The sequence below is a fragment of the Emys orbicularis genome, chromosome 7 (genome assembly GCF_028017835.1).
Source record: "Emys orbicularis isolate rEmyOrb1 chromosome 7, rEmyOrb1.hap1, whole genome shotgun sequence".
Classification (NCBI taxonomy): domain Eukaryota; kingdom Metazoa; phylum Chordata; order Testudines; family Emydidae; genus Emys; species Emys orbicularis.
Window position 1 is genome coordinate 102,743,149 of NC_088689.1, and position 13,356 is coordinate 102,756,504.

Genomic DNA, 13,356 nt, shown 5'->3' on the forward strand with positions numbered 1-13,356 from the left:
TTCAGCTCTTTTTAACTGATAGTAATTTATTGCACGTTCGGCTTGACATCAAATCTCAAAGTCGATCATACTGATAATTTACTCTTCTGAAAATATAGATGAGCAATCTGGTACAGAGGAAATTAACATGTATATTGCATTCACATCACAGCGGAGAAATAAATAATTTATTTCCTGTTTGTCTTTTTACAAACTACTAGTGTGTGAACACTTGGCTACCTCGTGTTCACAATCTCAAAGTAAACTGGAGGTTAAGACGCAAGATATAATTATGAAGAAATCAGACAGTCAGTCCTATTTGGATAGGGAAAGTCTGCTAGTTAATTTCGCCATTAACAAGAAGATGCTCTATCTGAACACTTCTGCTTTGAAAGCAGCCCATGGAACCTAAATATTAGCTTATGGAGTTCAGGTTTTTCCCCTAGTTAATTCTGATTTTAAATAGGGTATTATTAAGTGATGAATAATTTGGGACTACTTTGTGTCCCTTGATTGGCACGTGAAAGCAGGGCCGGCTCCAGGGTTTTGGCCGCCCCAAGCAGCCAAACAAACAAACAAAAAGCCGCGATCGCGATCTGCGGCGGCAATTCGGCGGGAGGTCCTTCGCTCCGAGCAGGAGTGAGGGACCATCCACCGAATTACCGCCGAACAGCTGGACCTGCCGCCCCTCTCTGAAGTGGCCGCCCCAAGCACCTGCTTGATAAGCTGGTGCCTGGAGCCAGCCCTGCGTGAAAGGAACTCTCTGCAAAAGGATCCTCCCTGTTCATCAAGGAAGGGAGGGCTCACCCATTCCCACTGCATCATCCACCCACCTCTGGACTTTGTGTAGACCTCTCCGTGCAGTCCAGGGGCCATGCTGGGATGAGATGTATACATAACATCCCTCACTCAGGCTCTGGGGAAGTTACTCCCAGAAGTAATGCTGCATGGAGCTGCACTGCCTCTTCTGCAGAGTGCCCCTCAGGGGCATCAGGGCGGCCTAGGAAAGGTGAGTCCCTGAAAAAGGAGGCTCCAACAGATCTGCACTTCAAGGGAATTGGGAGGGACAGACCTAGACTCTCTGATTTGAGATCTGCCAGTCCTAAGGGCAGGTCACATGACCCCAAGGGTCAGTTCTACTTGGAATACACATGGACATTTCCCTCCCTCAGAGGCCCCTTCTATTGTTTTTTTTTTTTTTTTTAAGTGACCCTGGCCTTGGTCTTTATCATCATCCATTTCAAGTGACTGCCTGAAACCAAGTACCAGAGGGACCACCTCCCTTATGGAAAAGACCTACAGAATTTTAAAGTGATGAACCCCTATAAAAATTAATACAGACACTGCTCTTAAAATGTGCAGAATTTAATAAAGGTGGCTCTCTACAGGTGTTTTTGAACAATTGCATAGAAGTCTATTGCTAGGATCTACATATCATTCTCTATTAAATTTTTTAAGATGGTACCTTTAAAAAACTCTCCAAAAGTTACCTTTTTCTATTCAATTCCATAGGTATGCAGCTGGGAAGAAACTCGTAACAAAATGCATCTCTCAAAAAAGGTAGTGTGCAAAACCACTCAGTTGCACAAACTTCATTCCAGACAGCCAACCACTCAGAACACTGAAGAATTACACCTGTTATGCCAGATGAGCTACTAGTCTGGAAAACATGACTGATAAGTCACTGCACTGAATTACCCTGGGTAATTTTATTCTCATAGACTTTAAAGTCAGAAGGGACCATTATGATCATCTAGTCTGACCTCCTGCACAACGCAGGCCACAGAATCTCACCCACACACTCCTGTAACAACCCCCTAACCTATGTCTGAGTTACTGAAGTCCTCAAATCAAGGTTTAAAGACCTCAAGGTGCAAAGAATCCTCCAGCAAGTGACCCGTGCCCCACGCTGCAGAGGAAGGTGAAAAACCTCAAGGGCCTCTGCCAATCTGCCCTGGAGGAAAATTCCTCCCCGACCCCAAATATGGCGATCAGCTAAACCCTGAGCATGTGGGCAAGACTCACCAGCCAGCACCCAGGAAAGAATTCTCTGTGGTAACTCAGATCCCACCCCATATTGGGCATATTTACCGCTAATAATCAAAGATCAATTAATTGCCAAATTAGGCTATCCCATCATACCATCTCCTCCATAAACTTATCAAGCTTAGTCTTGAAGCCAGATATGTCTTTTGACCCCACTACTCCCCTTGGAAGGCTGTTCCAGAACTTCACTCCTCTAATGGACAGAAAGTTTTGTCTAATTTCAAGTCTAAACTTCCTAATGTCGTTTATATCCATTTGTTCTTGTGTCCACATTGGTACTGATCTTAAATAATTCCTCTCCCTCCCTGATATTTATCCCTCTGATATATTTATAAAGAGCAATCATATCTCCCCATAGCCTTCTTTTGGTTAGGCTAAACAAGCCAAGCTCTTTGAGTCTCCTTTCATAAGACAGGTTTTCCATTCCTCGGATCATCCTAGTAGCCCTTCTCTGTATCTGTTCCAGTTTGAATTCATCCTTCTTAAACATGGGAGACCAGAACTGCACACAATATTCCAGATGAGGTCTCACCAGTGCCTTGTATAACGGTACTAACACCTCCTTATCTTTACTGGAAATACCTTGCCTGATGCATCCCAAGACTGCATTAGCTTTTTTAACGGCCATATCACATTGGCGGCTCATAGTCATCTTGTGATCAACCAATACTCCGAGGTCCTTCTCCTTCTCTGTTACTTCCAACTGATGCGTCCCCAATTTATAACAAAAATTCTTGTAATTAATCGATAAATGCATGACCTTGCACTTTTCACTATTAAATTTCATCCTATTACTATTACTCCTGTTTACAAGGTCATCCAGATCTTCCTGTATGATATCCCGGCCCTTCTCTGTATTAGCAATATCTCCCAGCTTCGTGTCATCCGCAAACTTTATTAGCACATTCCCACTTTTTGTGCCAAGGTCAGTAATAAAAAGATTAAACAAGATTGGTCCCAAGACCTTGCATACTACAGATGTCAAACTAACAGGCCTATAGTTACCCGAACCACTTTTTTTTCCTTTCTTAAAAATAGGAACTATGTTAGCAATTTTCCAGTCATACGGTACAACCCCTGAGTTTACAGATTCATTAAAAATTCTTGCTAATGGGCTTGCAATTTCATGTGCCAGTTCCTTTAATATTCTTGGATGAAGATTATCTGGGCCCCCCGATTTAGTCCCACTAGGCTGTTCGAGTTTGGCTTCTACCTCGGATGTGGTAATATCTACCTCCATATCCTCATTCCCATTTGTCATTCTACCATTATCCCTAAGCTCCTCATTAGCCTCATTAAAGACTGAGGCAGGTTTAGATATTGGGCCATGCCTAGATTATCCTTAACCTCCACTCCATCCTCAGTGCTTAGCGATCCCACTTCTTCTTTCTTTGTTTTCTTCTTATATTTATATGGCTATAGAACCTTTTACTATTGGTTTTAATTCCCTTTGCAAGGTCCAACCTGCATGGCTGGATAATCATGACTGACATAAATTTTAGAGTCAGAAAAATGGGTCTGCACTGCATAACAATGTAATATAAAAATCAAGACTAGGACTATAGTGTTAAAAAAGAAAGTTAGTTGTATATGAGTCCAGGAAAAAGTCTGTGGAAAATACTTACAAAAAATAAGGACAGGCAGAATTATCATTCATGCTTACCGAAGAGTCTGGAAGATGCTCATCTTCTTGAGAAAAGGAGCTATTAAAAGCCCTAAATGTTTCACTGTTCTGTTTATGTTTTTCAATTGTTGCTTGAATGACCTGAAAAAAAAAAGCCAGGGGAAGACAGAAGTATGGGTCACAAAGCATGTCCTGGAAAAATTCTGGTTCAGGAAAACTGGCAGAATCTTTGCTCTAGTGGAAAACTGAGAGGCGGATAAACTAACTGTCACAATTCTTTGTTCTTACAAGATTTTTAGTCTTCTATCAGTCTTCCACTTGCAAGGTACGTACTAACTAATCTCAGAAACCAGGGTCTTCTCTTGCAGCTGGTGGAGCTGATCCTAACTGCACTTAGGGATTGCTGTCCTCGTTTTAGAGATGGGGTGACTGTGGCAGAGAGACAAAGTGGATTACACAAAGATAGACAGCAAAGTCAGTGGCAGAGCCATGATTAGAATGCAGGACTTCCTACTCCATACTAAGTCCTCCAGGTCACCCTGCCTTATTTCTTACATACAACTTCCATTTGTTCATAATCCAAATGTGAGAATGTTATCAATGAAATGAGCTGGATACATGGGGATTTCCATCAGTATAATAATGTTTTTTAATTAACCTGAATCCATTCTCTCTTCTCCTCTTCTGTCCTGTAAAAAGAAAAGACAAGACACATTTGCTCTAAATTTAGTATTTTCAGTAAGTCAAAATATTGATATTCTCACAGTTTTATTTCCAGAAACAATTTTAACTTTTACACCAGCTACCTAATAAACATTCATAATGTTGACCTTAAATAATAATTACCAAAATTCATGACATGGTGCTGGAATTCAATCTACCAGCCCATTATAAGCTGTTTGTTTAATAATGAATGCAAATCAATGTTGTATTTTAATATGCTTTTACTTAACAGCAGAAAATTACCTGTAGTGTAATTAATCATGTTTGTTATTGATCTCATGGTCTGAAACGAGGTCATTCTAGCATAGTCATGTCCCTGTCTCAGAAATAAAGTGTGCCTATTCCCAGACTTTGGAAGTCAGAAGAAACATTGTACCTAGCTTGGAGTTCCAAGGATCTCTTTTTTCCTGTGATCGAAAATGTATGAGTCACATTTTGCTTGACAATTTCCTGGACCTGGAAAAAGCAAGTTGATAGTTTATATTCTTCATTATAACTATTCCCAAACACTACATTCAACCCTCTAAATATCCAAGCTGGGGTGACTACCAAAAATAATACAGCAGAAAGCTTAAAATGATGGAGGGATTCTTTTCATTATTATTATGTATTATTTGTATTGTGGTAGTGCCTAGACGAGACGCAATCATGGAACCTGACCCCATTGTGTGAGGCATTGTACAAACACAGGACAGGATCTGGTCCCATACCTCAAAAAGTTTACATTGTAAGTTGGGTGCAGTCAAAATTTCGCCTATTCCCTGCCCCTTCCCATTCATCCCACAGCAATCTGTGCAGGAGGGGAAGCAGCAGCCAGGGACCTTACTTGCCTACCTATGCTCAAAGTCACACATACTCAGTAAGAGCTTCCAATTTAGGTAAGTGTAATGAGCTGCTATATCGTCTCCCAGGTTTGAACGGCAGTGTGGTAAACCTGGGTCTGAAGGAGTCGTATCACGTATTTTACAATGATGTATAATTGAGAGAGATGCCCCTGTTCCCACTTTATACTAGCCACAGTTATTGGCAGTTCTATTGTATGCAATTCTCACACTCAGAACTTTTGACCACTTGATGAAGTGTGTCAAGAGGTCAGCATAGAAAATATGCAGCACAATATTTCTATTTATGAGGTAACAGAGGAAATATACCTGACTGTTAAATTCCACAGTACATCTGACAGGAGTGTAGGAAACTAGTGCATTAGCTCACAGATGTCTGAACCAGCCATGGACACCAGCGTTTATTGGTACATCTCTTGAGGATACTGAACTAATTTTGGTTTCCTGACAACATTCTACCAGCCCTTAGGTCTTGAAGTTTGAGCTCATTTCCAAACCAAACCCCAAGCTGAAGAGTGAAAAAGCTGACTGCTGTGACACCATCAACTTAATCGGAGTGGCACTGTTGCTGACATCCTAGCTACCCAGGGTGACAGAATTAGCTAATGGACTAGCACAGGCAGATAATTCTGTGATGAAGTCTAGCTGCCTTATAGTCAGGAGTATTATCAACTTCCAGCCATGGATTGGCATCAGCCCCAAAGCCAATGCATCACTGCCCTTTTGGCTATAGAGAAGAACTGCGATTAAACACAAAAAGTAGATACCAACCTGCAAGCCCGCAATGTCCATCTTTTCTCGAACACTGAACTTCTGGCCTATCAGCCTCAGTTTTGGCACACAGTATAACACCATGCTGTTAAACTGTAGTGGAGAAAAGATATGTACTAGATCAGGGGTAGGCAACCTGAGCAGGAGCCAGAATTTATCAACGTACATTGCCAAAGAGCCACAGTAATACGTCAGCAGCCCCCTGCCCCTGCTTCCAGTGCATTACACCCACCGGCAGCCCCACCGATCAGCACCTCCCCCTCCCTCCCCGCACCTCCCAATCAGCTGTTTCGTGGCATGCAGGAGGCTCTGTTGGGGGGAGGAAGGAGCAAGGCACGGCAGGTTCAGGGGAGGGGTGGGAAGGGGTGGAGTGGGGGCAGGGCCTGTGGCAAAGCCAGGGGTTGAGCAGTGAGCACCCCCCCGCACATTGGAAAGTTGGCGCCTGTAGCTCTAGCCGCAGAGTCGGTGCCTATACAAGGAGCCGCATATTAACTTCTGAAGAGCCTCTGGAGCCACAGGTTGGCCACCCCTGGGCTAGATGATACAGATAGGAAGGGATCCACATTTTGATTGCAAAGCATCATGACTCAGGGTCAGGGCTCTGGTGTCTCATAACAAAATGCCACTATTATAAATAATCTAACGCAGTTCATTTTTACACAACGTGTTTCAGAGAGTTAACCCCAAATCAAACAGGAAAGAAAAGTGAAAGGAGAAGAGAGGGTGGAGGGGCATCTGGGCAGAGCTGGCCACTGCATTTCGGACTGTGATCAGAGAGAGGAAAGGAGAGAATGTTTCATAGCAGTAACACTGAATACATGAGTGTGAATAAATTGGCAAGAAACTCACCAGATACAAGTACCTATCCTGAGCTGTGCCGTTCTTAGCTGAGAGTTTCTGGATATGGCCTTCTTTAATGAGTTCATTGGCTGGGTTAACGATATCCTCTTCACCCCCAAGTCGCTCATATACTTCTAACAGCTTGTGCATCTTTTCCTGTAAGTGCAGAACGTAATTTCTACCCAAACAGCAATTTTTTTTAAAGTTACTTCACTTCTCTGCTATCCAAAATATCATTTTTTGTGAGTACTATCCAAATAAGCTTGGAAACAAATATATTATGGAGGAGGATGAAAGATCTACCTTCAAAAATATATTGCTGTTCCATACCCTTCAACAGTCTCACTTCTCTACTGTGATCACTTTTGTCTCACTCTTTGCTTGAAATAGAACAACTGCATGTTTTGGTCAGTCTATTTGAAATTATCTGGATGTTTTTGGATCTTTCCTATCCAATATTAAACACGTATCAATGAAAGCAAGGATGTTAAGTCCAGTATAGTCAATGAATGAGCCAGTAGCACACTGTGAGCAGCTGGAGTTCCTACCCTGCTCCAAACAGAGCTCGCACACACTGAGTGTAGTTTACACTTAACTCTTTCTTGGAGTTTGGATTTAATGGTAACCCAACAGTAACACAATATAAATCTCAGCCTATGCTTTCTCCCAAAGTTTGGCGATTCCTGTGTTTCCATGTGTGATCTCTTCTATTCCAGCTCCCAGTCTCAGATCAATACCACAGCCTCTCTTGTATTCTCATCCGTGCTAACGAGATCCACCTGCCAGCACCATACACATAATTACTCTGCATTGGTTGCAAGATTCTAGCACCTGAGCTTATGGTGGCTCAATAGAGGAACTCTGCAGTCCTATGCAGAGTCTGAAGAACTGCCCCCTTAGGGTAAAATTTACCCTATGAGGGCCAGCACAAAGCCTATGCAGCACTTAAGTCCTACATAAGTTCTCAAAATATGGTTTTAGGGTAACTTAACTGTTGCATAAACACTGGCCAGGATCTTTGCACAGGAGTGAATTTCAACTCTACAGCACAACCACCACCATATGCCTGCTTTATATTCAACCCTATAAAAATTCTTAGCTTCCTTGCTCATTGACCAGTCTTGTAAAGTTGTCTAGTTCATCCACCGGCATTTACTACTATCAGTTTTTCAATAGCCGTAACAAATTGAAACAGGAAAGATTCTTAAATCTCCAAACAGTTGCAAAATCAGCCAAACAATTGTGTTTGGGGAGTTTCAGTTCATTTAAACTGCAAGCTGGTAGATATGCTCCATCAAAGTCTTTTACAGATGATTTTTAAAAAAAAGTCACATACGAGCCCCTGTGCACTGAAATCTGAATTTGCTCATGCATATGCAACTGGGGTTTTGGAAGTGCTTAATAAAGTTTGGTACAGTGTTCTCTCATTCAATTAAGGCACTCTGCCATAGATGGCAGACATCCCCCTCCGCACTCCAAAAATAAATCACATTTATAAACAGCAAAGCAAAAACAAAAACAATAAGACCCGAAACAAACAAGTCAACCAAACAAACAAAAGGCCGTAGTCCAAGCAGAGTTTTTAATGTTCCAAAAAGAGAGACGAGCCCCAGACTCCTTGAAATCCACTATTACCACTCCATTTTGTGTAGGAGGAGCTCAGACAATCTTGTGGTAGTTGGCAGTACAAAATCCTAAGAGATATCTGTATGCTAGGTAAGATAGATTATTTTAATCAAATTTTGAAGCAATGGTTATAATTTCTTCCATTGCTACAAAAGTTGTGAACCTATGGAAGGGAAATCGATGGGATTTTTTAAATCCAGGTCTAGGAATTAGAGCATTTTGCTAGAGTTCTTGCCCTCCTTTTGGTTGTATTATGTTTAAGGCCTGATCTTGTCTGCTGATCCATACATTAGCAGCAGGCTTGCATGCTACTTCCAGTGCACATATAGTATACAGCCTTTAGCAGTGGGTATTCCACCATATGCTACACTGCCCTGCATGAACCCTATCTTCCCCCTCTGCATTCCAAAAGCACTTCTTGTGTCTCAATCCCTGCAGAGCAATAAAAGAGGGCATGCTGGAGATAACAAGTTTACGTGTTAGGGGACAAAACAAATTCATGAGCCACTGGGCCAAACCCTGAGCTCCTCATTTAGTTTTTCCTAGGTGTTAGCTCAGGCAAATCCCATTAACTGTAGAGGAACTCACTGCCTGGTTTAAAACTGAGTAAAGACCTCAGGGTCTGGCCAGCTATACTTAGGTGGAATAAAGTAAATGATCTTCACCCCAGATCTCTTTGCAGACCACTCAGAGTTGAGAAGAATATCTTGGAAAGCTCTATTTCCATACATCCCCCTGATAGTTGCATTATTCCTTTATATTTCTATATAGTACCCACCACTGTGGTAATGGGGTGGTTGCTCCACATACGGGATGTAATGAAGATCTATAAAATATGCTACTCCACTATAAGCACAAATACCTGGGTGTTTGTGGCCCTAGAGCTAGTGAAATAATTGCTACCAGCAGTAGAGAAGTTAGACACAAAGTTGAAAACATTTATACCAAAAGCTATAGGAGAGAAAAGCTAGGAAAGAACAGAATTCAAACAGAAATAGATGGTTCCTAAACCCTTTTACATGTGAAAGGATTCGGACATCAGCTGGTTACCAGCAAGAGGAAAAGTGGTCTGATGATGTCTCGGGGATGGAGGAAGTAGAAATTTCATAATGTGTCTGCCAGCCATGCTGACAAGAGGAAGCCACAACTAATTCCTCTAGTTTGGACAGCATGAGGTGCAAGTGTGTTATTCAATACATTGTCTAGAATTATTTTACTCAAAGTAACAAGAGCATGAGAAAAACGCAGAGAATGCCCGATATATAGATGGGGGAAAATAGAAACCATATTATAAGGCAATCTGAAATGAAAAATATAATACAAATTATGTAGGGTGAAAATGTATGGCGGTAATTTTGAGTGTTTTTCCAGACATTTTTGTGCAAAAACAACCTTTAAAAGAGAGGATAGTATGCCCTTTATAGAATAAAGGGTGTTTTCTTGAGATCATCTTACTGTTACGTAGAATACTACAGGCCTGATTTTGAAAACAACAATGATGCTGCATCCACAAATAATCCATGGGCATGAACAGTAGCATTTAGTATTTTAGACCTCTTATACATCCACGTGCACACACACAAGTGATACGATCTGCAAGTACAAACTGCCCCCCTCCCTTATTTTAACTGTGCAGAATTGTAGTGCACAAACAGGTCTGTGGAGGCCAGCTTGAAGTCTCACTGAAAATGTGACCCTATGTTTTAAGAGGTAGATTTTACAAAGTCATCTCTAATTCTGGCTGCCCAACTTTAGATACGAAGGACCAAATTTTCAAAAGTGATGTCTGCAACTTTGAACACGCACACTAGATGTTGTTACGCATATAAAGACTAGGCACAAATAAAGATTCTTTGTATGCCCAAAAAATTACATGTGAAAAATTGCAGGCACACTTTGAGTAGAACTGGTCCAAAAAATTTCTAGTTTCAAAATTTTTCAGTGCAAAACAAAGACCATTTTTTGCAAATATTTCTTCCTCATCTCTCCCACGTTCCTTAACTGCCTCTGTTTTGAGACTGGTGTGAGGTGTATGAAATCTTGGCACACAAAAACTTCAGTGTGTGGTAACAATGGCAGGAGCATTTATGGAACACAGGTATAAGGCTCCTCAATTTCTATTTAAGTCTGATATAACGTATTTGAAAAATTTCCCCAGAACTAAAGCCTTTCTTTAATGGAAGATGTGGCAATAAGAGAATAATTGACTGAACCAAGGATCTTAGTTAATGGGTCACATCATGATCCATTACACAATTTCTACTCACCATCTTTCGGATGGCTGCATTTGAATGGTTTGCTGCTGTAGAAATGAGCTCCAGCGATTCTGCAATAAAGGTAGCAGCAGTTATACATTCTTAAGTCTATCAGTTAATAGCACAATTTTTATTTTCCTCATATGTAAGTTTCCGCTGCAAAAGACCTGCTGAATTCTGCGCTTCCCTGAATTAAATGGAACATTTGTAAGCCTTGATACATAGAATCGCATTTGCATGCTTAGCAGGCATGTAAATGATATTTCATTTTATCCTGTTCTATTTACAAGTCCAGACAAGAAGCAAAACAGCACATAAAGGGGAAAACTGACAATTTAGGAACCATTTCCCTTTCATAAAACTGTAATTTAAGTCCCAATTAAGACGTTTTACACATCTGCTGAAGTGCTTTGCTGAAGCAGGGCCTACATGCGTTGCATTTCTTGAGACAATTCCAAGCTGTTGTAAATCAATAAAGGAATATTCTTCTTCCCTCCCAGTCTTAATGTCATGTGGCCCGAATCCCTAGAAAATACTCACATTTCAGACAATTTCTGTTTTCCTCCACCAAGCCATCATAAAGGTAATTGAATGTCCTGTGTCTCTGGTATAGACTACAGTATTATGTCATTGCTTATTTGGTAAAGTTGTCCTGATTTCTAGAACTGTGATGTCCATCTAGCATAGCTTCTCTGCCACGTTCAAACAGTTAATTCAGTCTATGCATCTACAATTGTCTCATTTACTGTTAACAACATTTGAACTTTGAAGTCAAGGCTACACAAGAACATGATTCCTCCCAACAACATGGTTCACATTCATGATGCAGATCATGGAAACTACACTTACTTTCAGCATCCTTCCTGTCTGGAGACTCTTCTGGAAGTTTCTTTAGATAATCCTTTAGAAGAAGCTCATAGCGAGGAATTCTCTGCACAGGCTCAAGCATGTGATGCTGCAATGTCAGGTTCCCACACACATCCTGTTTCTGTAACTCAGAGAAAACAATTATGCAAGGATTATGTTGTTTCTTTGTATGTTTTTTTTTTCAACTCAAACTGCAATAAAAAAAAAATCACATTTGCACCCACACAAATAAAGGGACACTGTCAATCTAAAATCTAGTCAGTTTTTAAGAAGTGTTTAATGTAGACAGTTGGCCCTTACTTCTCTACCAATTGTTATAAATTTACAGTCATTCTCTTGTTTTTTATTAAAAATTTCTCCTGTGTTGGTGTGTACAAGCCTTTGTGTGAGTCCCTTGTTAGAACTTGGCCCTAGGAGACCAAGTGGCATATGACTAATGCAATAAACACAGGGGCACAAAAATACTACTTCTCCCTCATTAGCATTTATTGTACCAACAGCACAGAGACTGAAAATAAAAGTCATTTGTATAAGCTTCTAAAGCATGACACTGCATCCCTGTTTCACTTGACCAATCTGGGGTTGGTTTAAAGACTGAGCATGCATATTACTTTATTAAATGGTTACCTATCAAGGCACTCATCAGGCCCCAATCATCATGGTACTTATACTATGCCAAGTATTTATATTCACGGTAAGGAAGTAATATGCCTGTTTTACAGGTGGGCAAAGTGAGGCAGAGAAAGATGAAGTAATTTGTTCCACGGCACATGGGAAGTCTCTGGAAGAGCCATGAACTGAACCCACAACTCCTCAATCCCAGTTCAGTGTCATAACTACAAACACATCCTTCCTCTATGGAATTAATACTTCAGCCTATCTAGTAAAATAAATCCTTTGGACCAAGTTTTGGTCAAGTCACATATTTCTGTTTGAATACTAGCATCCCCTCAACCCACCACATTAATTTCTGTATTCTATTCCTCAGCCAAAAGTTGTTTGTGTAAAGTATTTCCAATATTTCCCATAAATATTACAGCTGAAGACATAATGCTGACTTGCCTGATTCTGGGAGATAATGAGACAAATGCCTGACAGAAAAATATTAGCCATCTTTCCAGTAATTCAAAGATGTAAATTTACTTTAAAAATAATCTGTCACCATGTACTGAACACTATTGCTGTTTATAGTGGCTGAGCTAAATTTATTATCTTTCAGAGTTCTACAGCATAACATTTCTCAGATGCCACAATTGGGAGGGAAAGAATTAAAGATTCCAGGAAGAGAGAATTATACTACTCCCTTATTCGCTTTTGTATCGTACTGCATCATGCATTCCCCCACAAGGATGACATCCTCTGTTGCCCTTTTGCCCAATTCCCCAACAAGCATCTTCACACCTTCTTCTATCATGCCTCCAACAGCAGTCTTCAAACTAGCCCTCAAAGCCAATACCCGGTCATCCTTCTAATCCTTCATTAAAATTCACTTCTACTAGGACGCCCACAGAAAACTGCCAGCTGATCATGGCTAAACAGGGGGGTATTTTATATAACTGTTTTATTTGTGCAAGTGTATGTGTGATAGTACATTTACACACACGGTTTGCTAACTCCTGTAAGCTCAGGCACAGCTGATGGAATCTGTAGTCACAAAAACTTAATTGCTTCCATTACATGTAGACTCATTAGTGCACCAAAATGAGCATATACAGGTCTCAGTATATAAGAGGAAGTCAAACTTAGACTCCAGTGAAAATCAGGTGCTTTGTTTTCTCTTAAT

General features: G+C 40.8%; 1 protein-coding gene across 1 annotated transcript in view; it reads right to left on the minus strand.

The window, feature by feature from the left end:
• Positions 1-13,356, minus strand: part of FGD3 (FYVE, RhoGEF and PH domain containing 3) — a 94,538-nt gene that overhangs the window by 34,705 nt on the left and 46,477 nt on the right. The window contains exons 5-11 of the mRNA XM_065407622.1: positions 11,556-11,694; positions 10,719-10,777; positions 6,835-6,981; positions 5,986-6,078; positions 4,749-4,828; positions 4,308-4,338; positions 3,689-3,790 (exon numbers count right to left, since the gene is read on the minus strand). Of these exons, the coding sequence (XP_065263694.1) occupies positions 3,689-3,790; positions 4,308-4,338; positions 4,749-4,828; positions 5,986-6,078; positions 6,835-6,981; positions 10,719-10,777; positions 11,556-11,694 (651 nt within the window). The remainder of the gene's footprint in view (positions 1-3,688; positions 3,791-4,307; positions 4,339-4,748; positions 4,829-5,985; positions 6,079-6,834; positions 6,982-10,718; positions 10,778-11,555; positions 11,695-13,356) is intronic.